We start from the raw sequence: 27,879 nt of genomic DNA, 5'->3' as shown, positions 1-27,879 counted from the left end.
AGGGTGAAAGAATATTACATTTAAAAACACAAATGCCACCAGTGCTATCTGAATTAATATATATCAATTACTTATTATCAAAGTTCATAGCGATACAAAATTACAATACTAAAATAATGCTTTATCAAAGGGAATAGTGTTACGATTCTTGGCTTGCATTTATTATATTTCTACAAGAACAAATTGTGCATAAGTAAAGAAGTATGATGACCACTGCACTGCAAGATCATGTGCTATTTCATATAGTACTGGGATCAACTCTTAGATGTGTGCATAATAGTGATGAGCGAACGTGCTTGGATAAGGTGTTACCTGAGCAAGCTCGGGTGATAACCGAGTGTCTTCGGTGTTCTCGAATAATATGTGAGAGTCCCACGGCTGCATGTCTCGCAGCTGTTCGACAGTCGCATCACATGCAGGGGTGGCCTAGCAATCAGGCAATCGCTGCAGGTGTTGCAGCTGTTAAACATCCGCGAGACATACAGCTGCGGGGATTCTAACATATTTTTCTCCTTCGTCTCATTGGAGGACACAGAGACTGTGGGTGTGTGCTACTGCCGTCTGGAGGCTGACACTAGACATACAAAAAACAAGTTAGCTCCGCCTCCACCGCATACACCCTCGCCCCTATAGCGGGCGGAAACCAGTTTTTTGCTTAGTGTCTTTGGAGGGATGAGGTCACCCTAACCGCAGGGCATAAGGTGTCTTTTAAAAAGGCCCGGAAGCCGCGGAGAGTGTTCAGCACTCATCCTGAGTTCGAGGATATAGTGCAGCGGCACCGGGAACGGCCAGACAAGCTTTTTTTCAGGACAGAAGATGCTAGGATCAAGATATCCATTTGCGCCAGAGCTCTGTAAAAAATGGGCAGAGTCTCCGGCGGTGGATCCCCCGGTATCCTGCCTGGCCTCGAGATCCCTGTTATCAGTGCCTAGTGGTTCGGCCATCAAGGACCCTACGGATCGGCTCATAGAGGGATTAGCGCGCTCGGTTTACGAAGCATCAGGATCAGCGCTCTTCCCTTCCTTTGCGGCAACATGGGTAGCCAAAGCCATGATGTCCTGGTCGGACTCTTTAAATGAGATCCTGCAGGATAGGGAGTTGCCAGCAGAGGTGGCCGAGATAACAAGTCAGATCGCAATGGCGGGTGACAATCTAATTAATGCATCCTTGGATGCAGCTAATAGCGCAGCACTTGCAGCAGCAAACGCAATCGCCATTAGGAGAGCCTTGTGGTTAAGGCTGTGGCGGGCTGATTCGGTGTCTAAAAAATCCTTGACTTCCCTGCCCTTTCAGGGTAACCGACTATTTGGGGAAGAATTGGATAGACTCATTTCGGACGCAACAGGGGGTAAAAGTAGTTTTCTCCCACAACAGAAAACAAGGACGCCATTTCGTCAGCCTCAGGCGCGTTTTCGGGCATTTCGCGCACCCGCGTGGACGGCAATGGCCAATACCCCCGCTCCTGCGCGCTATAACCATGACAAAGAGCGTCAGGTCACCTACAGGACCAACCCGCTGGGTAGGATGCGAGGGCGTCCGCCCAGATCAAGGGGGGCCAGGTCCCAGAGGCCCTCTACAAAATGACTCGAGAAGTGCGGTACCCGAGGACAGCAGGATTGGCGGTCGTCTGCAACGGTTCTGTCACATATGGGCTGCGGTGGCACGCGACGCATGGGTGACAGAGCTGATATCTTCCGGGTACAAGATAGAGTTTATAAAACGTCCGCCAACACGATTTTTTCCCTCCCGGCTTCCCAAGTCAAGATCTCGGGCAGAGGCATTACGGGGGGCCATCGAAGTGCTGCAGCACAAAGGGGTCATCGTTCCGGTGCCAAGGAGCGAAAGAACCCAAGGGTTTTATTCCAACCTGTTCGCAGTGCCCAAAAAGGATGGAGCGATAAGGCCGGTTCTGGACCTAAAGCTACTAAACAGGTTCATCAGGGTCAGGCATTTTCGCATGGAGTCCCTCCGGTCGGTTATATCCTCCATGGAGAAGGGAGAATACCTGGCCTCAATCGATGTTCAGGATGCTTATTTACACATCCCTATTTTTCCCCCGCATCACAGATTCCTACGGTTTGCGGTCGAGGGACGGCACTTCCAGTTTGTGGCGCTGCCTTTCGGTTTGGCCACGGCCCCCAGAATATTCACGAAGGTGATGGCGGTCGCCATGGCCACTCTTCACTCCCGGGGCATTGTGGTGTTGCCATACCTGGACGACCTTCTGGTAAAGGGCCCGTCCCGTCCAGCGTGCGAGGAGAGTGTCACCATCACACTGGATACCTTGTCTCGTCTAGGATGGATGATCAACAGGAAGAAATCATTCCTCACGCCGGCCCAGAGGATTGTTTTCCTAGGGATGATATTCGATACCTCCCAGGGATTGGTAATTCTCCCTCAGGACAAGGCTCGGGCACTCCGACAGGGAGCTCGAAGACTTCAACAGCCAGGCCTCCATACTATCCGATTCGGGATGGGGGTCCTGGGCAGGATGGTGGCAGCGATGGAAGCAATCCCGTTTACTAAGTTTCATCTCCGCCCCCTGCAGCATGCCCTGTTAGCGCTTGGGACAGGAGCCCGTTCTCACTCGATCACCCGTGCAGGTTGTCCTCTCAGGTCCGACAGACTCTTCAATGGTGGACACGCGATCGGTCGCTTCTGCAGGGAAAGCCCTTTCCTCCGGATCATTGGTTAGTGATCACGACCGATGCGAGCCTCTCCGGTTGGGGAGCAATCTTCCGCCACCACACGGCACAGGGGCAGTGGTCGCCTCAGGAAGCTCGTCTCCCTATCAATCTGTTGGAGATTCGAGCAATACGGTTGGCCTTGCAGCAGTTCCAACACGTGCTAGCAGGATACCCGATTCGGATTCAGTCGGACAACGCCACGGCAGTGGCGTACGTGAATCACCAGGGGGGCACACGCAGCAGGGCAACCATGTGCGAGGTGGGACATGTGCTCCGCTGGGCCGAGAGGAGCCACTCGATGATTTCAGCGGTTCACATTCCAGGCGTCGAGAATTGGGCAGCGGATTTCCTAAGCCGCCAGGACATCACGGCCGGGGAGTGGTCACTACATCCCGAGGTGTTCCAGCAGATTTGCCAGCGCTGGGGAACACCAGACGTGGACTTGATGGCCTCCAGGAAGAACGCCAAAGTGGGCGTGTTTGTCGCCCGGTCTCAGGATCCGCAAGCAATCGCAGCAGACGCATTGGTGATACCCTGGAACCAATTTCGGCTCCCATACTTGTTCCCGCCGCTGCCACTTCTCCCCAGGGTTATCAGGAAGATCAAGACAGAGGGGGTTCCGGCAATTCTGCTGGCCCCGGATTGGCCCCGACGGGCATGGTACGCGGATCTGGTACAGCTCATCGCAGACGTACCATGGCTACCGGAACGACCAGATTTACGGTCCCAGGGACCGATCTACCACCCGAACTTAGGGGCCCTGCGTTTGACGGCGTGGCCATTGAATCTTGGGTGCTGACCCAGGCGGGGTTTGGGCGCGAGGTAGTCGTGACAATGGTAAGGGCACGAAAGCCAGCCTCGGCAAGGATCTATTATAACACTTGGAAGGTTTTCTTCCAGTGGTGTCGGGAACACGGGGTTCCACCATTGTCCTTCTCTGTGCCCAACATACTGGCTTTCCTTCAGTCTGGCCTAGACGCAGGTTTGACGCCAAGTTCTCTTAGAAGACAGATATCGGCCCTGTCGGTCCTGTTTCAGCGAAAGATCGCTACCAATTTGCAGGTCAGAACATTCCTGCAGGGGGTCGTTCATTTAGTACCTCCCTTCCGAGCACCATTGGAGGCCTGGGATCTTAATCTGGTCCTGTCGGTACTACAGGAGGCTCCGTTTGAGCCACTACAGGATGTTTCATTGGCATATCTATCCAGAAAGGTTGTGTTCCTGGTAGCCATAACATCCATTAGGCGAGTATCGGAGTTGGGAGCGTTATCTTGTAGAGCCCCTTTCCTGACCTTTTTTAAGGACAAGGTAGTCCTTAGGCCTCCGCCACCTTTTTTACCAAAGGTGGTGTCCTCGTTCCATATTAATGAGGACATTGTGTTGCCTTCTTTCTGTCCAGCGCCAGTTCACAGGGTGGAAAAGGCGCTCCACACATTGGATCTGGTAAGAGCTCTCAGGAGATACGTGTCGAGGACAGCACCTTTCCGCCAGACGGATTCGTTGTTTGTGATCCCCGAAGGGCGCAGGAAGGGCCTCGCAGCCTCACGGTCAACCATAGCCAGATGGATTCGCCTAACCATTCAGGAGGCTTACCGTATTAGAGGCACGCCAGTTCCAGCTGGAGTAAGGGCGCACTCTACTCGGGCAGTGGGCGCCTCGTGGGCGCTTCGGCACCAGGCTTCGGCAGAACAGGTATGCAAGGCAGCAACCTGGGCCAGCCTGCACACTTTTTGTAAACATTACAGTGTGCATACTCAGGCTTCGTCAGATGCGAGTCTGGGCAGAAAAATTCTCCAAGCAGCAGTGGCACACCTTTAAACAGGAAAGCATGCGGCTTGGATCGGTGAGTGTTATCCCACCCAGGGACTGCTTTAGGACGTCCCACAGTCTCTGTGTCCCCCAATGAGACGAAGGAGAAACATGGATTTTTGTGAGTACTCACCGTAAAATCCTTTTCTCTGAGACGCTCATTGGGGGACATAGCACCCACCCTGATAGCCGGTTGGCTCATACTTATTATTTAACATATTTTCTTGTTTAAGACAGGGTGATCCCTTTTTCAGACATATGATTTATTGCATTAAGGCTAATTTTTGTATGTCCTCCTCCTGCTTTTGCACTAAACTGGTTTCCGCCCGCTATAGGGGCGAGGGTGTATGCGGTGGAGGAGGAGCTAACTTTTTTTTTGTATGCCTAGTGTCAGCCTCCAGACGGCAGTAGCACACACCCACAGTCTCTGTGTCCCCCAATGAGCGTCTCGGAGAAAAGGATTTTACGGTGAGTACTCACAAAAATCCATGTTTCAAGCACGGCGAAGACACTTGGTAAGCACATGAGCATGCTCAGGTAGCACCTTATCCGAGCATGTTCGCTCATCACTAGTCCTTAAGTATAGCCAGGATCATGCAATGGAAGAAGGATATCTGATGGGAAAAGATGTCAATTTTGCCTATATTAAAAAATAAAGCAAAAGATATCATCTCATTCCTTTTCATCTTTATTAGACAAAGCTAATCTTCCTCAAAGGCCTCCTGTAGCTGTACTGCCCCTGGGTACAGGGAATGACCTTGCTCGATGTCTCAGATGGGGAGGAGGTGAGATTTTTTAATGTTCTCTTTGGTATGCTGTACATACTGACCAATGGTATAACAAAGTACTGTCATCTGGTAGATGGGCGGAATTTATGTCTTGACCCCTGTGCCTTTTTAAACTGACTATGTTACCATATTTCTTTGTGTATTTACTTGTCATTTATATTGCTATTATGCATAGGTCAGCTTTAGTATTTTATTACATTAGATGTTTTTGCAGTGTTTTTCTCACTTCACTAAGAAACCATTGTAAATAAATATCAAAATGAATCTGTAGGGAGGAGGTTTTGGTACCTCCCTCATTAGCAACGTGAAAATAAATAAATGCAGTTTATGCAATTTGATCCTCAGATATAAACTTCTGACTTTTCAGGGTATGATGGTGAAAATTTGGTTAAAGTGTTAAAAGATATTGAAAAAAGTTCAATATTATTGATGGACCGATGGAACATTGAGGTGATACCAGAGAACACTGAGGAAAAAGGAGACCCTGTCCCATACGAGATAATCAATAACTACTTTTCCATTGGAGTGGTACGTACGGATTTGTTGGCACTTATCAGCATTGCTTGGAGGAACGGGGACACTTAGGGAATGCGGAGATACAGATTTTCTTTGCAAAAAGTAGTGTAGAATAAGATTATATGATTGTAAGTATCTAATTATTTACCATTTCTTTTCCTCTATGCTGCATGGTTGCCTGTATGAATGCCACATTCACTTCCAATACATAAAGGCTCACAAAAAAATTACATTTGAATAAAAATGAAGTTAATAAAGCAAAGAATCTAAACAGTGGAAAATAGTACCAAGAAAAACCCTTTTAGGAATGGATGTGTCCATACTTTTAACGCTTGATTCTCTTTAAGCTATTGTTCCACTTTGAACTCCAGTCTCCAGGGCTCATTTATACTGTCATGGAGACGATATGCTCGTTTACTATGAAGCTGTACAGCCTTCATGCGTTGCCATGTGCGCTCTGTCTCCTCTGTTTGTACAAATATATTTACTCCAAGCTTTACGCCACTGCACAGTAATCTGATGAAGGAAAAAGTCACCGTTCTTCTGTATTATAGGAACTCAGCTAAGTTTAAAATATGTCTGACAGTAAGCCTACTGTCACTGGGATACTGCGACAGAGAGGGGCCTTAAGATTGTGGGTATGGTTACACGAACTCCTGCACTTATTAGAATTGCTTCGCCATCTGATTAAACAGTGCAGGTTTTTCCTTAATCTGTCATGTCAATGGTTAGTCAGTTCCATTGATCTCCTGGAGCTCTCCATCCCGAATTGTTTCAGCTGTTCAGTGTTGGCCACTCTCCTCTGGTTTATGTGCTCGCCACTGGCACTTGGGAGTTGCCAGTGATAATTCTACTTCCTGGTTTGGTGTTGAAGGAAAAAGTTCAATGTTTGGAGTTGGCGGTTGGAGAGTTTTTCTGGAGATTGCTGCTTGGAGTTGGTTTGCGTGTTTATCCTTATCCACTCACATTTAGTTTCCCCTTCCTATACCTCCCTTGATTCCCACTCTGCTATTATTTTGTGAGTGCATTTGTATAATTGTTGTTTTCTTTTATCCCTATCTGTTTACCCCGTCTGTCTGGTTAGTTTTTTCCCATACACTTCGGCCCCTCGCCACCCTGGGTGGGGGAGGGCTCAGATAAGGGTTAAGTTAGGAACATAGCTAGGTACAAGCCCCCGGCATCTATACCATCCGGGATAATCTGGGGGACAGGGATCGTCTAGGTTGCCCCTAGTTTGAGGGACCAGATAGGTGCCCACAGCCCCTTGTCTCTACATGACACTTACTTTGGATTGTATCTGATTTTAAAAAGTTAATCACATCTTCATAGATGGATACTGTAGTGTAGTGCTTGTAAAATCAAGCACTTTTTCAACTTACTATTTATCAAAATTTGCAGACATTCTTGAAATAGTAACACGTTTCTTTTGTTTACATCTTGTTGCCTAGGAAACTGACCACAGCTGCTGAAGTCTAGCTTGTAAGCACTGTACTGAAGCTGGCTGAGATTAAGGCTATGTGCCCACGCTAGCTTTTTTAAACGCTCAGGAAAAGGATCCCCTTTTCCAGAAAACGCCCGTCTTTTTCCGTGCATTTCTTGCGCGTTTTTTACACGTTTTTGACACGCGATTTCTGGGAACATTGGGGATGGCTAAAAACACTCAGCAATGCGGGAATTAATGAGCATGCTGCGTTTTTAGCCGCTAAGCGATTCCTGAGCGGTTAAAAACGCATGCATTGGCACAAAAAGCCAAAAACGCATGCAAATTAATTTGATGCATCTTTTAAGCATTTCTGCAGCGTCTGAGCCGGCACAAACGCTGCGGAAACGCTTAACAAAACGCATCATGGGCACACAGCCTAATACTGACAGCAACATTTTCTAGCTTCAAAGCAATGCCTACTAGTGCAATACAAAAGATCATGTAAGGTTATCAAAATTAGGTCTATTTACTCTAGAAAAGAGAAGACTTAGGGGAGACCTAATATATATGTACAAGTATATCAGAGGGCAATACAGAGATCTCTCCAATGAACTGTTTGTACCAAGGACTGTGATGAGAACAAGGGGGCATTCTCTTCGTTTGGAGGAAAGACAGTTTCTGCACCAGCATAGAAGAGGGTTCTTCACGGTAAGAGCAGTGAGGCTCTGGAATTCTCTTCCTGAGGAAGTGGTGATGGCCAAATCACTGAATGAATTCAAGAAAGGAATGGATGCTTTTCTTGTGAGTAAAAGTATAGAAGGTTGCGATTAACATAATATTATAGGTAGATGGTTGACCCAGCTTAGGGGAAGGAATTTTTTTCCCTATGGAGAAAATTGGCTTCTACTCTGTGGGTCTTTTGAATTCCCCAGGATCAACAATGCAGAACAGCTGCACTAAAAATAGGCTGAACAAGATGGACATAAGGTCTTCCTTCAGCCTTCAAAACTATGTTACTATGTTAAGCACTGTGAATGTTTGGGCACTACTACTAGACTTCAACGATAATCAGCCATCTATGCAACAAGCTGAATGCAAAGATAAAAGTGTTACTATATCAAGAACAGCAAAAAAGTTAATAAACAGCAATAGTGCTTGTAGTTTAGTGCAGGATGTGCAGTAAATGTTTTCAGAATAATTTGGGAAATTTATAAAATCTCCTATAAATGTCTGTTCTGTTCCTGATATAAGGATCTCGACTTTTAGGTAAGATGACTGTGCTGCATGTTATCTACATGCTCAGTAGTGAGGCAGGGCTGTGGAGTCGGACGTCAGTAAAATTGAGGAGACGGAATAGGTGGTTTGGCTTACCGACTCCACAGCCCCGACCCCAGTAGCCTCCACATGTACAGTATGACAGCCCCTCAATCCTGTCCTACAACACAGTATGATGGCCCGGACACCACTCCACATGATATAATGGCATGCACACAGTATATTAGCCCCTATGCAACCCCCCTCCCACACAGAATAACGATCCCCACGTCACCCCCTTCACACAATATAATGACCACCATACATTAGAATGGCTCCAGACAATATAATGACTTCACACAGTCTTCCAGACACTATAATGCCCCCCACACAGCCCTACACAAAGTATAATGAACCCCACGCAGCCCTCCACATATTATAATAGACCCCATGCAGTCCTTTACACAGTAAAATGGCCTCCACTCAACCCTCCACACAGTATAATGGCCTTCATACAGGCCCCCAGAAAGTATAATGCCCCCCACAGTCCTCTACACAATATAAAGGCCCCCACACTGCCCTCCGCACAATATTGTAGCTTCCAAACAGCCCTCCTCACAGTTTGATCACTCAAATACAAATAATAATAATAATGCAAATGATAACCCCACATCCTGTTATACACCGTGCCATGACACCACACTCATTGATAAAATATATATTTTTTAAAAACCTACTCATCTCTGTTACATCAGTCTCTGCATCATGTGTTCTGAATTTCCTCTCAGTGGCAGCAAAGAATTCATTTATCTAGTAAAATTCCTGCACGGATGCTGACTTAGGGGGAGATAGCCCAATTCACTGCTTTCTGAAACAAAAGCGACATTTTGTATCACAAAAAGGAGGTTTTACGTTGGAATCTCTGCAACTTATTTACATAAAGTTTTCCAATAATTGCAGGTACCACATTGTAATGTACCACAGATGTGCAGTATTCATCAATTATATGCTTGCGGACCACCAAAACAAATGTCTGATGGTGTGTTCTTTCTGCAGGATGCTTCCATCGCTCATCGGTTTCATGTTATGAGGGAGAAATATCCTGAGAAATTCAACAGCAGGTGACATTGATATATTTGCTATACTCTTTTTAATGAGACAAGAATTGCATAGAAACACATATAGTATAAATTAAAATATTAAAAGAATATTGTAATACATTCATCGATCCTAAGTTGCTGAAGTTCAAGGCTTCTCTGTTGCTGGTTCTTCTTAAACACAAGAGGCCTGTGACTGATTGAATAACCTGCGGGTGTGATGTGTTCTTTATAGGATGAAGAATAAACTCTGGTATTTTGAGTTTGCTACATCAGAAACCGTTTTCTCTACATGTAAGAAATTGAAGGACTATGTGACAATTGAGGTTAGTGTTTCTATCGTAACGCCCGGATTATCTGCAGCTCATTTAAATTTAGTATCAAATGTTTCTTGGAGAAATTATTGGATGATGTTGATTCAAATGGAAAATATAGAGACCACAACAATTCTACAATTAATTTTAGTCTGGGTTTTCATGGTAAGTTAGCACTGCACCACTACTGTTTCTAAAAAACAAAACAAAACACTGTTTTGCTGTTGTGGCTGTTTTTTAAATACGTAGCGGGAATCTGTCCGCAGGATTTCACCCCAGAACTATTTATATCCAGATGGAGCTCTTTCAAAAACAAATTTCGAAGTTCCTATACATGACCAGTTTGTTTCTCTGTTCCTGAGAAAGCAGCATTTGAATGGATATGCAAAAGACACTGAAGTGCTTTTGCCGCATAGAAGCACTTCCCAAGTCTGTCTCCGGCTCAATTCCCACACACAGCGTTGCCTCCTTCTGCTTGACTGACAACTTTTTTCTTGGAGTTACCCAGCAATGGAGCTGTCAGACAAGCAGGATGATGCAGTGTGGGGAAAAGAGCCAGAGTAACAGAGGCTGAGAAATGCTTCCACACATCAGAAACATTTGCGCATCATTGGCATATCCATTCAAACTCTGATTCTCGGGAACAGAGGAACGGACTGGCCACAGAAAGGTATTGCTGAATTTGTATCTGAAAGAGCTACAAGTGGATATAAATCATTTTGGGGGATGACCTCCTGCTGACAGATTCCCTTTAATTCAGTATTTACTTTGATGGAGGGTGGCAGGTAACTGGTTTGGAGCAGGGACAACATGGGAGGAGCAGTGGAGCTTAAGCTGGCTGGATCAGAAGGCAGCATTGGGCTCCTGTGATCCAGCAAGCTTGAGAACAAGCTCTATTGGAAAGAGGCACAAGTTTTGCCACTGCTTGTAGATCTCATATGAGGCCTAGGCATCGAGCAGTAAAATATAGAATAAAAAATCATTCTTGATCTGAAGCACTTTATAGTTTTGCCTATTATAGTTGAGAATAACCCTTTAAATGTTAGTGTACTAATTATTACTTAGAACTTTGGAAATATACAATACTTACTTTTCTGTAGTCTCCAGTAGTGAGAAATACACCTCAAAGAAAGGAATCGGAAATAGAATAGAAATCTGAATCTGCTGACCTCCTCAATGATATAGCATTTTATTTTGTGCAGAAAATCAGTTCCTGTATACATAGCGGTGATGTCATATTTTATTACCACCGGTTACTGATTTTAGCATCATGGACTTTCCTATACTACCAACACATGGTATATTATGCAGCAGGGGCGGACACAGACTGTAGTGGGCCCCTGTGCAAGAAATTTTTCGGGCCCCCCCCAGTCCTTCATAGAGCAACAAAGTTATGTAAACATATAGATAGGTAATATATATAGGCACCCCCGTTTCCCTTTGTTTCATAATGCTCTCCCCCATATGTGGTCTACTTTTGGCATAGTGCTTCTCGCCCTATGTGGCCCCCCCAGTTTATGCTGCTTCTCCCCATGTGGCCCCCCCAGTTTATACTGCTTCTCCTCCTATGTGGGCCGCCTGATTCATGTTTCTTCTCCCCCATGAGCCTTCCCATTCATGAGCAGCCAAGCATCTCCCCCAGGGCCCCCCCATTCATGAGCAGCCATGCTTCTCCCCAGGGGCCCCCCCATTCATGAGTAGCCAAGGCCATGCTTCCCTTCTCCCACGCCAGAGGCTCCCCATTCATGAGCAGCCAGGCCATCATTCTTCAGTTCTCCCCCAGGACGGAGCCCCCCAAAATCATGCCTGCCATGTTCAGTTCTCCCCCACCCCAGGAGCCCCCCAAAATCATGCCTGCGCCTCGGTCCCAGTCCCTCAGTCCTGCTCAGCTCAGGCAGTACTCTTACCTGGAGCAGGCAGGGAAGGCCAGACCAAGAGGATCCATCCATTCCACACTGTCCAGTGTCCGCACTCCGTACATTCCTGAACTGCTGCAGCATATGGCTGCCACTAGGAATTTCAGGGCCCGTAAGACTCCGCCCAGGCTCCACCCCAGCCCTGCCTCCATCCTTCAAACTGTCCACAGTCCCACCACCCTCTCTTGGAAAACTCCACTTCTCACCACTCACCAATCACACATTAACAGTTCCCATCACCAGATCACACATATAGCCAGCAGATTTTTTTTCACCAAAATATTTTTTAAGCCGCCATCACAACACTGTAGACACTTTTGGCTGAGCTCTACTCTACTGTAACCTATTAAATATTTGTTAAAATATGCAATACAATTTAGGTACATTTGTATTAATTTTTCAATTTTTAAAATGACCATTAATATCACATACAATGGACAAATACCACCGCACCATGACCGGACACAATATTACCACCACATAGTGACCTATAATTAGTATCACATACAAGAAACAAATACCGCCACACCAGGACCAGACTATATATTACTACCACAGTGACCGAATAATATCACATACAAGGAACAAATACCACCGCACCATGACCAGACCACATATTACCACCACAAAGTGACCAAATAATAGCACATACAAGGGACAAATACCGCAACACCATATCCAGACCACATATTACCACCACATAGTGACTGAATACTACAGTACTGATCAGTAATAAAAAAACAATACTATCGCCATAAGTGCCATTATACACAGGGGATCTGTACTTACTATCCAGTGTCTGTGTACTGGTAATACAGTGATTAATGACATTATACACAGGAGCTCTGTATGTAACGTACAGGTAATACAGTGATCACTGGTGACATTATACACAGGACCTCTGTATATAGTATACAGTGTATAGTGTCAGTTTATAGGTAACACACTAACTCACCAGTGACGGCTCTAGGTGAAGTCCTTCATCCTTGCTTTTCATCTTTCATCCAGCACAGATCGCCATCACTTCTTCCAGCCAGGGCTCGTCTCTGCTGGAAATAACAGTTATCTAGAGTTCCACTTGCAGAACACATTACTTATTTTTTTCCCAACTTCTACACTACACCACATGAAGAAAAAAGTCAACATAGTATCACTCTACACAGTAACTGGACTGCCCCCCCATTTAAAACAGTATACTCAAAAAATTAAAATAAATACATCACTGTAGTAATAATATCCTTTAATTAGCCCCTATGGTAATTATATCCCCCATCCTGGCCCCCGTGTGTCTCATTCCTGGCTTCAGCCATATGTTCTCCCATCCCACCCTCATGAGTATCCATTGTGCCCCATATGATCTCCCCATCTGTCTCCATCGTATGCACCCTGCCCTATCTGTCTACAATCCTGCCCCATCTGTCTCCAATCCTGCTCCCTGTGTCTCCGATCCTGCCCCATGTCTCCATTTTGCCCTGTTTCCAATCATGCCCCTTGTCTTTCATCCTGCCCCCTTTGTCTCCAATTATGCCCCCTGTGTCTGCAATCATGCCCCCTGTACCTGCAATCTTGCCCCCATGTTTTTCATCCTGCCCCCTTTGTCTCCAATCATGCCCCCTGTACCTGCAATCCTGCCCCCCGTGTCTCCAGTCCTGCCCCCTGTACCTGCAATCCTGCCCCCCGTGTCTCCAGTCCTGCCCCGTGTTTCCAGTCCTGCCCCCATGTCTCCAATCATGCCCCCTGCGTCTCCAATCCTGCCCCCTGTATCTCCAATCCTGCCCCCTGTATCTCCAATCCTACCCCCTGTATCCAATCCTGCCCCCTATGTCTCCATCCTGCCCCCTATGTCTCCATCCTGCCTCCTATGTCTCCATCCTGCCCCCTATGTCTCCAATCCTGCCCTGTCTCCATCTTGCCCCCAATGTCTCCATCCAGCCCCCAATGTCTCCAATCCTGCCCCAATGTCTCCAATCCTGCCCCCAATGTCTCCAATCCTGCCCCCAATGTCTCCAATCCTGTCCCATCTCCATCCTGCCCCATCTCCATCCTTCCCCCGTCTCCAATCCTGCCCTGTCTCCAATCCTGCCTCCATCTCCAATCCTGCCCTGTCTCCAATCCTTCCCCATCTCCATCTTGCCCCAATGTCTCCAATCCTGCCCCCAATGTCTCCATTCTTCCCCCAATGTCTCCATCCTGCCCCCGTCTCCAATACTGCCCTGTCTCCATCCTGTCCTGTCTCCAATCCTGCCCCATCTCCATCTTGCCCCAAATGTCTCCAATCCTGCCCCCAATGTCTCCAATCCTGCCCCCAATGTCTCCAATTCTGCCCCCAATGTCTCCATCCTGCCCCCAATGTCTCCATCCTGCCCCATCTCCATCCTGCCCCCATCTCCATCCTGCCCCCAATGTCTCCAATCATGCCCCGCCTCCAATCCTGCCCCATCTCCATCCTGCCTCCACCTCCAATCCTGCCCCATCTCCATCCTGCCCCTACCTCCAATCCTGACCCATCTCCAATCGTGACCCATCTCCAATCCTGCCCGTCTCCATCTTGCCTCCCCCTGTCTCCAATCTGCCCTGGCAGGATGGAGACACATGGTCCATGTGTCTCCATCCTGCAGGGAAATATAATAATTAAATTAAAAAAAAAAAAATTCTTACCTGGCCGCCTCCTGCTGGAAGATACACAGCTCCTGTGTGAGCTCAGCTTTTGCTAAAGCACCTGTGGTGATGTCATCGTCATGTGATCAGGGGGCAGAGCTGATCAATGGTGAAGGCCAGTGATCAGCTCCGCCCCCTGATCACATGACGATGACGTCACCACAAGTCCTCCAAGGCTTGGGCGCTGTTCTCCTCTCCTCCTGCACTCCACATGGCTAATTTGAAAACTGAATAATTAGCCATGTGATGCAGGAGGCTGGAGGGGCTCCCCTCTCCCCCGGGGCCCCCGTTCAATGAACCGTCTGCACGGGCGGTAGGTCCGCCCCTGTTATGCAGATATTGTACCGTAGAAGCAGAGGATATACTGTAGTGTCTCACATAGGCTCTATATACCATCAAACAGAGGGCCTATGGGTCTGCAATCTACACAAGTTAAATACCTTTTCTCAATTCTGTTATGAATGGTTCTTATTTATCTTTACCAACATATATTGCTATACATGATGACCAGTAAGAAAATAAACTGTTCTTGTACCTTCCACAGTGCTGTGGGTCCCCCTTGGATCTTAGTTCAGTGTCCCTTGAAGGCATTGCAGTTATTAATATTCCCAGCATGCATGGTGGCTCCAATCTGTGGGGAGAGACAAGGAAACCTTTGGGTGAACCCCGAAATGCTTCCAGTCAGAATCTACCTGAAGCTATCACTGATCCAGAGGCTCTAAAGTCATGTGTTCAAGGTGAGAGTAATGAGCTTCTCATTATTTATTGTAATATTTAGTATTGGTAATATAGAAATGAATCTAAGGAACAACCTTGAGTCTAAGGCTATGTGCCCACGTTGCGATTCTTAAGCGTTTTTGCCGCAGCGGAAACTCTTAAAAAACGCATTCCCATGCAATCCTATGGGATTCCGCAGTTGCTGTGCCCATGCTGCGGATTTTCCCGCTGCGGAATCGCATAGCAGTAAAATCCGCAGCATGTTCATTATTTCTGCAGAATCGCGACGATTCCGACGCCAAAGGATTGCATTGAAACACTCACTTTACGCATGTGGCTATGCCCACAATGCGTAAAGTGAGCGCTTCATGTGCGGATGGTACCCAGGGTCTGGAGGAGAAGGAGACTGGTTACCATAATCCTGTTAAAAATAAAATTAAAATAAAAAATCGGGATATACTCACCTTCTGGCAGCCCCCGGAACCTTCCCGCCTCTCAGCCACGCTGCCAGTATCTTCTGTTCCCAGGGATGCATTGCGCGAATCACCTGAGATGACATTGCGGTCTCGCGAGCATGACGTCACAAAGGTCCTTCGCGCAAAGCATCCCTGGGAACAGAACAGAACGGGAGCGCCGCTGAGGAGATCAGGGGCCGTCAGGAGGTGAGAATAACCATATTTTTTATATTTTTTTTTTTATTATTTTTAACATCCTATCTTTTATTACTGATGCTGCATAGGCATCATCAATAGTAAAAAGTTGGACACACTTGTCAAGCACTATGCTTGATAAGTGTTAACAACCTGTCAATCACTTTTCAAAGCGATGCTTGAAATCGCTTGGAAAGCGCAAATGTTCTGCAAGCTAAAAACGCTTGCAAAACGCTTGTGTTTTTCGGGAAAACGCTTGCAAATTATTCGTCTGGGAAGGCGCCAATAACCATGGAACTTCCCAGCTTATTAATATCAGCTCACCGCTTACTGCTTAGCATTTACTGGTTATTTAAAAAGGTGGACCCTAAAAAAATGATGTAGGGTCCCTCCTATTTTTAATAACGAGCAAAAACTAAGCAGATAGCTGCGGGCTGATATTAATAGGCTGGTCCATGGATATTAGTCCCTTGTCAGCGTAATAAGACCAGCCCTCTGCCTTTACTTGGTTATCTCAGTTCAGCGGCTGTGACCTGCAGTAACCTTACTGACGTCGCTGCTTATCACAGTGTGAGAACTGGCGTTGGATGCTGCTCCAGTCTTTGGTTCTGGCGCTGTGACGAGGAGTACCATTTACAGCAAACCCTGTGGATTCCTTCTTTGGTAATAAACTGGGGAAAGAGGGAAATTGTTGAGGAGTTCTTTTTATAAATAAATTATTTTTGTGTTTCTTTCTTTTGACTACGGGGTTAGTAATGGGGGTGTCTGATAGACACCTCTCCATTACTAACCCCTGGGCTTTATGTCATTGGACATTACACAGCTGATATCAACCCCAAAACCATTACCCCGATTGCCAGTGCACCAGGGCAATCGGGAAGAGTTGAGGCTAAGCCCCAGAATTATCACATCTAGTGGATGCTCCATTTCTGGGATGGCTGAGTGCTGGTCTTATTAGGCTTGGAAGGGGGCCAATATCCATTGTCCTTTCCAGCCTATATTCATGGATCCTCCCAGCCAATTAATATCAGCCTGCAGCTGTCTGCTTACCCTTTGTTGATTATTAAAAATAGGGGGGCCCCTTGCCATTTTTTTAGGGTCCCCCTTTTTAATAATCATTAAAGGCTAAGCAGACAGCTGTGATCTATTATTAATAGGCAGGGAAGCTTCATGGTTATTGACCTATTCCCAGACTAATAAGACCAGCTCACATCTGTCTGTTTTCCCTTAGCTGTTATTAAAAAAGTTGGGACCCCACAGCAATTTTTTTACATTTATTCCTTAAAAGCTGCCGGATAAGCTTCACAGAGCTTATTAAATATCTGACGGCTATCTATCTCTTTGCTTTTATCCATCTATTTAACGATCCATCTATATCTGTACTCTGTTTATAACATTGCTTTATTAGTTAAAAAAAAACTAGCTTTAAATTATGTAGAGATTACAGTTTGCAAAAGATGTTTAAAACGCGTTGCATACGTATGTCATACGGATGCTGGGTGTGGAATAAATTGCACACTCGCATAACACTCGTATGACATAAATTGAAACAAATGGGTTCCAACTTTTCAGGTGCAACATCAGAGCTTTTATTTATATTCTAATGTGAGTGAGCCTTTAGAATCCAAACACCTTGTAGACTGTGTAACACAACACATTATTTCTAGACAAGATTCTGATTTAGTGGGATTTTTTGGTATAACCAATATAACCCTCTATTAGCTTTGCCAAACACTGTTGCCTAAGTCACTAAATTTAATTGATGATTGTATTGTTGATAGTATAGATGAGAGTAAAATAAAAATAGCTGACAATAATCAGAGATTCTGATAGGAGATTTTATTTATTGCACATTTTTTTCTCTAATGACAGATCTTAGTGATAAGAGGCTAGAAGTTGTGGGATTGGAGGGAGCCATTGAGATGGGCCAAATTTATACAGGACTGAAAAGTGCAAGAAAAAGACTGGCTAAATGCTCAGAGCTTATTATTCGGTGAGTTTGTTAGTGTTTGATTTTCCCTTTCATTTGGATTAAAATTTAACTGTAGGTTTTTATGTGAAATGTATATGAAAAAAGTGTTTTCCAGGATTATATAATAATTTAAGTAATTTAATTTTGTGTCATATCCATTTTCCTTCAAAATTGCTTTATAAGGTCTTGTTTTATTCATAGTATGTTGTAGTTTTAACCCCTTTGAGACGAAGCCTGTTTTCACCTTGATGACCGGGCCAATTTTTACAATTCTGACCACTGTCCCTTAATGAGGTAATAACTCTGGAACACTTCAATGGATCCTGGTGATTCTGAGAGTGTTTTCTTGTGACATATTGTACTTTATGATAGTAGCAAAATTTATTTGATATGACTTGCGTTTATTTGTGAAAAAATGGAAATTTGGCAAAAATTTTTGATAATTTTGCAATTTTAAAACTTTTCATTTTTATGCCCTTAAATCAGAGAGTCATATCACACAAAATAGTTAATAAATAACATTTCCCACATGTCTACTTTACATCATCACAATTTTGGAAGCATACATTTTTTTTGCTGGGAAGTTAAAAGGGTTAAAAGTTGACCAGCGATTTTCTCATTTTTTACAGCAAAATTTGCAAAACCATTTTGTTAGGGACCACCTCACACTTGAAGTGACTTTGAGGGGCCTATATGACAGAAAATACCCAAAAATGACACCATTCTAATAACTGCACCCCTCAATGTGCTCAAAACAGCATTCAAGAAGTTTATTAACCCTTCAGGTGCTTCACAGAAATTTTTGGAATGTGGAAGGAAAAAATAAACATTTACTATTTTTTTACAAAAATTTTCCTTTAGACCTAATTTTTTTTACTTTCACAAGGGTAACAGGAGTAAATTGACCATACATTTTGTTGTGCAATTTCTCCTGAGTATGCCGATACCCCATATGTGGGGGAAATCTACTGTTTGGGCAGAAGGCAGGGCTCACAAGCGAAGGAGCGCCATTTGACTTTTTGAATGTAAAATATGCTGGAATAATTTGCGGTTGCCATGTCGCTTTTGGAGAGCCCCTGATGTGCCTAAACAGTGGAAATCCCCAACAAGTGACACCATTTTGGAAATTAGACCCCTTAGGGAACTTATTTAGATATGTATTAAGCATCTTTAACCCACAGGTGGTTGACAGAAGTTTATATCGTAGAGCCAAGGAAATAAAAGAAAAAATCACATTTTTCCCAAATAAATCCTTTTTAGCTCAATATTTTGCATTTTTATAAGGGTAACAGGAGAAATTGCTCCATTTAATTTGTTGTGCAATTTCTTCTGAGTACGCCTATACCAACTATATGGGGTAATACTACTGTTTGGTGCACAGCAGGGCTTGGAAGGGAAGGAGCGCCATTTAACTTTTTGAATGCAAAATTTGATGGATTAGCGGACGCCACATCACGTTTGAAGAGCCCCTGACGTGCCTAAACAGTGGAAACCCCCTACAAGTGACACCATTTTGGAAACTAGACCCCTTTGGGACCTTATCTAGATGTGTATTGAGCACCTTGAACCCCCAGATGTTTCACAGATGTATAATGTTAAGCCATGAAAATAAAAAAAATCACGTTTCCCACAAAAATCTTTTTTAGCTATAAATTTTGGATTTTTACAAGGGCAAAAGGAGAAAATAGACTCCAAAGTTTGTTGTGCAATTTCTCCTGAGTTCACCGATACCCTATATGTGGTCAAAAACTACTTTTGAGGCACAGTGCAAAGCTCAGAAAGGAAGTAGCATCATATTACAGTACAGATTTTGCTGCACTTGTTTGAGGATGCCATGTTACATTGACCCTGAGGTGCCAGAACAGCAGAACCCCCAATAAGTGACCCCATTTTACCAATTAAACCTCTCAATGAATTAAACTAGGGGTGCAGTGATTATATTGACACCACAGGTGCCTCACAAACTTTTATACCATTGATAGTGATGAACAAATAATTTACATTTTTACCACCAAGATTGTGAGTTAGCCCCAAGTTTTACATTTTCACACTGTGAAATGGGTAAAAATTGCACCAGAATTTGTCACAACATTTCTGCTGAATGTAGATATATGTGGCTGTACAGTACTACTTTGCATACAGAGTGACTCAGAGGGACGGAGAGCTATTTGCCTCTTGGAGCGCAGATTTTCCTAGACTAGTTTGTGGATTCCATATTAAGAGCCCCTAAGTGTTAGGAAAGCAGAATCTTTCCTCAGGTGACCCCATTTTGGAAATTATAACCCTTTAGGAATTTATCTACAGATGTAGTGATGATTTTGACTCCATGGGTGTTTTCCAGAAACAGGCAGCAGTGGATGTTGCCGAGTGAAAATTGCAAACTGCCATTGTAGTGACCAGTACATTATGCCCAGCTCATGCTTCTGAAGACACACACCTGTAAATTAGCCAGGCTGTCATCACTACAGAAATGCCAAACATGTGGGCACTAAATGTTCTTTAGGCACACTGGGGCTCAGAAGGAAGGGGGGCATTTGGATTTGGGAGCGGAGAATTTGCTGAATTTCTTTTGGGGGGTGACGAGCCAGTTCACTTTTTCAGAGCCTTTGTGCTACCAGTAAGGTGGAAGCCCCCTATATTTCTGTTAAAAGATGACAGACCTGAGTGGTGACTTGCTTTTTTGTGGATTGAGTGGAAGCTTTTATTGGGAACGTTTTGCATAACGTTTGGGATTACAGTTATCATTCACTCTACGCTGAGCACTTACTTTGGGGTTTCCATCTAAATCTCTCAGTGACATGATTCAGATGAAACCCCCTATGGATCCATTCACTATAGTGAGGCAGCAGAGTTACTCTAGTCTCTGTCTGGCCTCCGTTCCACGGTGTCCATATTTTCAGAAGTGCACAAAACTGTGGCCGACGGCACTTTTATGCAATCCTAAAAAGACAGACACTGCCGGATCACAGGTGCTATGACGCCCACACTGCCTCCATCTGCCTCATTATAGGGAATTTTCCACCTAGTACGTCGCATGTCGCGAAGGGGTTAAAACCACAATTTGAGGTTTGGTAAGCATTTGATAACTTTTCTTATTTTTGAAGGCGGGATGGAAACCAATAGAATATTCACCATTGTGTTTTTTTTCTTTTAATATTTTTTTAAGCAGCTGTCACAAATACCTTTATTGAGTGCACTGTTATGGTTACAGAAATGGCAAATTTATAAAGTTTTCATTTTCTTTCCATTTTCAAAATAGAAGATCTTTTTATAAATTATTTATTTTTGTATTGCCACTTTCCAAGTAAATACACTTTTATTCCATTTCTCTTGACATAGGAGATGAACGCAAAACAGCAATTTCTACACTGTTATTTTCATGTGTTCACGGGATAAAGAAACTATTGAGTTTATAGTATGTGTTTTTTTACTTTGTAAATTATTGGATTATAAATACAGATGGGAGGACCTCTGGATGTTCAGGTACCAGAATAGTACCCAAACCCGGACCCCATTCACTTGAATGGGATGTCCGAACATCCAGTGCGCCTCACCTTAAAAACCCCTTACCATTACTATGCCATGGACTTGATGTCACCGGACAATACAAAGGTAACATCAACCTCACAAATATGAACCCCACTTGCCAAAGCTGGGCAAAGGACCAGAAATGGCACGTCTAATAGATGCGCCTTTTCTGGGCAGCTGCGGGCTGCTATTTTTAAACAGCGGGGCCAATAGCCATGGACCCTTACTAGCCTGAGAAAAGCAACCCCCAGTTGGCTGCTTTAGCTTGTCTGGTTGTCATAAATGAAGGGGACCCCACACTGTTTTTTTTTAATTATTTATTTAAATAATTTAAAAATCAGTAAGGGGACTTCTCAATTTTTGATAACCAACATTGCTAAAACTGACACTTGAGTGTTGTAGCCCGCACGTATCAGTTTTGCCTGGCTGGTTATCAAAAATACAGGGGAACACACGCCATTTTTTTTATTATTATTTATTTAGAGTGCAGGCACCAGCTGATGAATATTCCCATCAGCCGCCTCCTGCTCTCGCTATTATTAGAGGCATCAGGTTTAGGCTGATGGGGGCTGTAGTCCCATCAGCTGACGCCAGTCACCGGAGGTTTACCATTTACCTTCATGCTCACGCTGTCATATGACAGTGTGGGAACCTCATCTCTCTGGCCAACGGAAATGATTTTACCGCTGATCGGAGGCAGTGTTTGCCGCGCTGCCATGCACATGACAGCACCCGGTGTTCGGGGGGACCGAACCCAAAGAGTACCATGGACTTTCTGGTGAAGTCCGTATTCGAGGTCCGTATCGGAACAGTAGGAGTTCAGTACGGACGCCAAACTTTACTGTTCAGGTTCGCCCATCTCTATTAATAAATCTTAAAGAGATTGTGTCCTAGGACACTTGAGTCTGCAAAGAAAGATATTATATTGCAATGTAGAACATCCCCTTTGTATCAAAACAGTGCATGGGCCAACAAAGTTATTCTCATCTTTAAATAGGTTCATAAATAATGTCCTAAGTGTAGTTCCTGGCTGCTTGTATTCTGCTTTACCTAAAACTTTTCTACTTTTCATAGAACCACAAAGCCACTTCCAATGCAGATTGATGGGGAGCCCTGGATGCAGCCACCGTGCACAGTAAGAACACTCTCTTTTATGGAAATTATGCATTTCACCATTATCAGAGTGCTAAGGGAATAAACCTTTGTATGTAGAGTCGTGCTTGTACAATTTGGACCCCATTTTCAATTATTTTGAGATCACAATTTGTGAAAACCACAACCTCCTTCTCAGAATTAAGAGAGATTGTTCCATTATGAAACAATGCCATTATATAATTATTGGTGGAGTAGACCACTGGAATCCACAAAGAATTACAGTTTTAGTAAAGCACTGCACTACTCCTAACACGGCACTTGACTTAGACTGTGCTGCATTGCTCTACACAGCATAATTTTGACTGTGGCGTTTTCCAGAGAAAGTGCCAGAGATGCTACAATGTGTATTGTGTACAGTATGTCCAATGAGCCTTAGCAGTTAGGCAATAATTTAATGATCGTTGATAGCCTCTCCTAGAGATGTGCAATAAAGTGCAGGGCTTCCCAAAATTAGAAAGTAATTGGATAAATGAAGGAAAGCCATAAAATAACAAAACACTTACTCACCTGATAAATCTACAGCTTCTCAATCACCACTAAGCTTATACTTCCTGGTGGTCCTTGCTTACTTTGGTGGAACAATGGTTTGCTCTTCTACCCACATGATTACTGCTTCCAAATACTGTCCTCACAAACTGTACACCATTGAGCCCAGTGATTTGCTGCAGCGGTTGTGTGTACTGTAGTTGTGATGTCACTGCTGCAGCCTGTCAACAAAGACCAGGGTCAGTGGCAGAAATGCAGCACTGGACTTGGGGAGGGTGAGTATTGTTGGGCTTGTTGTTTTCTACCTCTGCAGTCTTATTGCCTTGGATTAACCTTTAGAAGCTTTTAAGTAAAGGCCACTTCACACACTGCAAGATCGCCAGCAAGATCGCTGATTTTGTGACGCCACAGCGATCTTGCCAGCGATATCGCTGTGTATGACATGTATCAGCGACCGGCCCCCCTGCCGGGTATCGCTGATCGCGTTCGAACGTCCTGGGCCGTTTTTCTAAAGTTGGTCTCCCACTGGCCAGCACGCACTGCTGCGTGTGGCAGCGGGAGACCAACGATCAGCGACCTTGGGAGCTGGTTTTCAATGTAAATAGCTGGTATCTAAGAGCCGCGTGGCTCTTAGTTACCCGCTGTTTACCTTGGAAACCAGCTTGCTCGCTGGTCCTGATCGCTGGTGGGTCTGTCTGTAACAGCTCACCACCGATCAGCTAACTACAGTTAGGTCCATATATATTTGTACAGAGACAACATTTTTCTAATTTTGGTTCTAGACATTACCACAATAATAATAATAATAATAATAATAATCTTTATTTTTATATAGCGCTAACAAATTCCGCAGCGCTTTACAGTTTTTGCACACATTGACTCCATTAGCATCGCTGTCCCTGAAGGCTCACAATCTAAATTCCCTATCAGTATGTCATTGGAATGTGGGAGGAAACCGGAGTGCCCGGAGGAAACCCACGCAAACACGGGGAGAACATACAAACTCCTTGCAGATGTTGTCCTTGGTGGGATTCGAACCCAGGACTCCAGCGCTGCAAGGCTACAGCGCTAACCACTGAGCCACCGTGCCGCCCTACAATGAATTTTAAACAAAACAATTCAGATGCAGTTGAAGTTCAGACTTTCAGCTTTCATTTGAGGGTATCCACATTAAAATTGGATGAAGGGTTTAGGAGTTTCAGCTCCTTAACATGTGCCACCCTGTTTTTAAAGGGACCAAAAGTAATTGGACAATTGACTCCAAGGCTATTTCATGGACAGGTGTGGGCAATCCCTTAGTTATGTCATTCTCAATTAAGCAGATAAAAGGCCTGGAGTTGATTTGAGGTGTGGTGCTTGCATTTGGAAGGTTTTGCTGTGAAGGAATCATGCGGTCAAAGGAGCTCTCCATGCAGGTGAAGCAAGCCATCCTTAAGCTGCAAAAACAGAAAAATACCCATTCGAGATATTGCTACAACATTAGGAGTGGCAAAATCTACAATTTGGTACATCCTGAGAAAGAAAGAAAGCACTGGTGAACTCATCAATGCAAAAAGACCTGGTCGCCCACGGAAGACAACAGTGGTGGATGATCGCAGAAAAATATCCATGGTGAAGAGAAACCCCTTCACAACAGCCAACCAAGTGAACAACACTCTCCAGGAGGTAGGCGTATCAATATCCAAATCTACCATAAAGAGAAGACTGCATTAAAGTAAATACAGAGGGTTCACTGCACGGTGCAAGCCACTCATAAGCATCAAGAATCAAAAGGCTAGACTGGACTTTGCTAAAAAACATCTAAAAAAGCCAGCACAGTTCTGGAAGAACATTCTTTGGACAGATGAAACCAAGATCAACCTCTACCAGAATGATGGAAAGAGAAAAGTATGTCGAAGGCGTGGTACAGCTCATGATTCAAAGCATACCACATCATCTGTAAAACACGGCGGAGGCAGTGTGATGGCTTGGGCATGCATGGCTGCCAGTGGCACTGGGTCACTAGTGTTTATTGATGATGTGACACAGGACAGAAGCAGCCAAATGAATTCTGAGGTATTCAGAGCCATACTGTGTGCTCAGATCCAGACAAATGCAGCCAAACTGATTGGTCGTCGTTTCATACTACAGATGGACAATGACCCAAAATATAAAACCAAAGCAACCCAGGAGTTTATTAAAGCTAAGAAGTGGAATATTCTTGAATGGCCAAGTCAGTCACCTGATCTCAACCCAATTGAGCATGCATTTCACTTGTTAAAGACTAAACTTCAGACAGAAAGGCCCACAAACAAACACCAACTGAAAACCACCGCAGTGAAGGCCTGGCAGAGCATCAAAAAGGAGGAAAAACAGCGTCTGGTGATGTCCATGAGTTCAAGACTTCAGGCAGTCATTGCCAACTAAGGGTTTTCAGCCAAGTACTAGAAATGAACATTTTATTTACAATTATTTAATCTGTCCAATTACATTTGGTCCCTTTAAAAACAGGGTGGCACATGTTAAGGAGCTGAAACTCTTAAACCCTTCATCCAATTTTAATGTGGATACCATCAAATGAAAGCTGAAAGTCTGAACTTCAACTGCATCTGAATTGTTTTGTTTAAAATTCATTGTGGTAATGTCTAGAACCAAAATTTGAAAAATATTGTCTCTGTCCAAATATATATGGACCTAACTATGTCCCAGCGATCCCATCCACGTTGGATCGTTGGTGGGATCACTGGGACACTTAACCGTGTAACGAGGCCTTAATGTTCCTGTTTCTATCTAAAACTGACTCTGTTGACATTGGCATTAAGCGCGCCGGTCATTGGTTCCATCAGGGTTGACAAAAAATAGTGTAGCATGTTTTGCTTTTCTTGCACCCAGTATGGCTGATACCTTTTAAATAATTGTAGTCCGAATAGAGCAGGTGTGAACAGAGCCTCCTGCCCATTGTTCTGTATGGATTGGTTTGTGCAATCCTTTCATGATTGATTACATTTTGTCTTTCAGATTAAGATCACTCACAAGAACCAGGCACCAATGCTGTTGGCCCCTCCCCCACGTTCCTCAAGCTTTTTTTCTAAGTAATAGATAAGCCTTTGAGACTCTAATATCTATTGATCTACTGTAGGAACCAGGTATCAATGAACCATAAACTTAACTTTTTTCCCTCAGAGTCTCCTCGTTCTAGCCAAACTTTAGAGTTGGCCTTCCTGCCATCTCCAATACTTCTGACCAGCTTTATATACCAGCTGAGCAGTCAAGGACTACAATCAGGATATTAGAGAAGTGAACTTCCTCTTTCATAGGACTACCTTATATTGTATGACAACACAGATATTTAGATAAATGATCTCTAGCTACCCATTGAGCATGTGTCTCAATCCAGTTAGCATACTCTTAAAAAGCGATTCTATAGTACTGATAACCCTATAGCACCAATTTTAGGATAAGAATATATTTTCCACTGCCTTGTTCCAAGATACAATATATATATATAGATTTTTTTTTTATGTATGTTTACAATATCTGATATTTTTAGAATACAGAAAAGCTTTAGACATTTTGCGTAGGAAATAACATATCATATATGAACTTTCCAACATTTATAGTATACAGCAGCAGGATATGAAGACCTTGACCACTTCCTATCTTTTATTGCAGCTGAAATGGGTATGAACCACAGACTTGGGACAACAGATCACATTGCACTGTTTTTATTTATATTTTTTAACTTATGATGCTTATATTGAGAATGAATATATACGTTGCCAAATTTGAGTTAGAGAAATATGTAAGCAGTAGGAAAAATATGTAAGCAGTAGGAAATAAAAGAATCCAACAAATGCCGATGACTACTCCATTGTAATAAATAACTTGTCTTTACATTACCTTCCACTATTCATCTGTTTGTGTTTGATATAAAAACAATTCAGTTTCATCTTGATCATTTTTGTTTCGTCTTATACTACAGTCTAACTTGACTTTTCAGGATGCGTGTAAATGTTCGAATGTCATAACTATTGCTGATAGGCTTCAATGGAGACGGCTGTGCACATGAGAGACCATCACCCCTCTAAATTCTAAGAACAGAAGCCGCCGTAAATAGAAAAACCTGCGTTCTCCTAATAGGTCCGACCTCTTGGACCCCTTACCTATCAAATATTTATGGCACATTTAGTGGAAATGCCACATATTTAAAATGGGAATAACCCTTTATTTACTGCAGTTTTTACTACATGAGGGACAAAAGTTAATTGAAAAATTGATAGCAAAAATTCAGGTAGTACACTCCTAGTATGTACCAACAAAGCTGAATATCTAAGTAAACCTATATTACAATATACACTTTCATTTTGCAAAAAAATACCAAGACTGTGTTAAACTGATCAAAAGGGCATCAAACAACCATTAAAATAAAGTAAACAATATACAGTGGCTTGTGAAAATTTTCTTTCATGTTTTGCTACCTCACAACCTGCAGTTTCACTATTTTTTGAAGGTTTGCATCAGTTCATGTAAAGAACATGCCTACAACTGTGACCATTATTCTTTTTTTTGTGAAGCAATCAACAAATAGGACAAAATAACTGAAAACTTCAATGTGCATATCTGTTCACCCCCTCTAAAGTCAGTACTTTGTAGAGCCTACTTTTGCGGCAATTACAGCTACAAGTTGCTTTGGATAAGTCTCTATGAGCTTTCCACATCTTGCCACTGGGATTTTTGCCCATTCTTTAAGGCAAAACTGCTCGAGCTCCTTCAGGTTAGATGGTTTCCTCTGGCGAGCAGTAATCTTCAAGACTGACCACAGATTGTCAATTGGATTAAGCCACTCCAAAACATTTACACGTTTCCCCTTAAACCACTCGAGTGTTGCTTTAGCAGTATGCTTTGGGTCATTGTCCTGCTGTAACATGAA

The 27,879-nt window shown here is 43.9% G+C and overlaps 1 protein-coding gene across 14 annotated transcripts in view; it reads left to right on the top strand.

Annotated features, from left to right (window-relative positions):
* Window positions 1-26,904, top strand: part of DGKA (diacylglycerol kinase alpha) — a 339,192-nt gene extending 312,288 nt beyond the window's left edge. For all 14 annotated transcript variants that reach the window (XM_073552212.1, XM_073552217.1, XM_073552211.1 and 11 more), the window contains 8 exons: window positions 5,192-5,281; window positions 5,652-5,812; window positions 9,534-9,598; window positions 9,810-9,900; window positions 15,007-15,199; window positions 17,702-17,822; window positions 22,404-22,464; window positions 25,968-26,904. In XM_073552212.1, coding sequence (XP_073408313.1) covers window positions 5,192-5,281; window positions 5,652-5,812; window positions 9,534-9,598; window positions 9,810-9,900; window positions 15,007-15,199; window positions 17,702-17,822; window positions 22,404-22,464; window positions 25,968-26,045 — 860 coding nt within the window. In that variant the 3' untranslated portion in view covers window positions 26,046-26,904. The remainder of the gene's footprint in view (window positions 1-5,191; window positions 5,282-5,651; window positions 5,813-9,533; window positions 9,599-9,809; window positions 9,901-15,006; window positions 15,200-17,701; window positions 17,823-22,403; window positions 22,465-25,967) is intronic.
* Window positions 26,905-27,879: the final 975 nt, after the last annotated feature.

The sequence above is a fragment of the Dendrobates tinctorius genome, unplaced genomic scaffold (assembly GCF_039654945.1).
Source record: "Dendrobates tinctorius isolate UK_male_01 unplaced genomic scaffold, ASM3965494v1 ptg000187l, whole genome shotgun sequence".
NCBI classification, from domain to species: domain Eukaryota; kingdom Metazoa; phylum Chordata; class Amphibia; order Anura; family Dendrobatidae; genus Dendrobates; species Dendrobates tinctorius.
The sequence above is the reverse complement of the archived record's forward strand: the minus strand, read 5'-3'. Positions and strand labels throughout refer to the sequence as shown.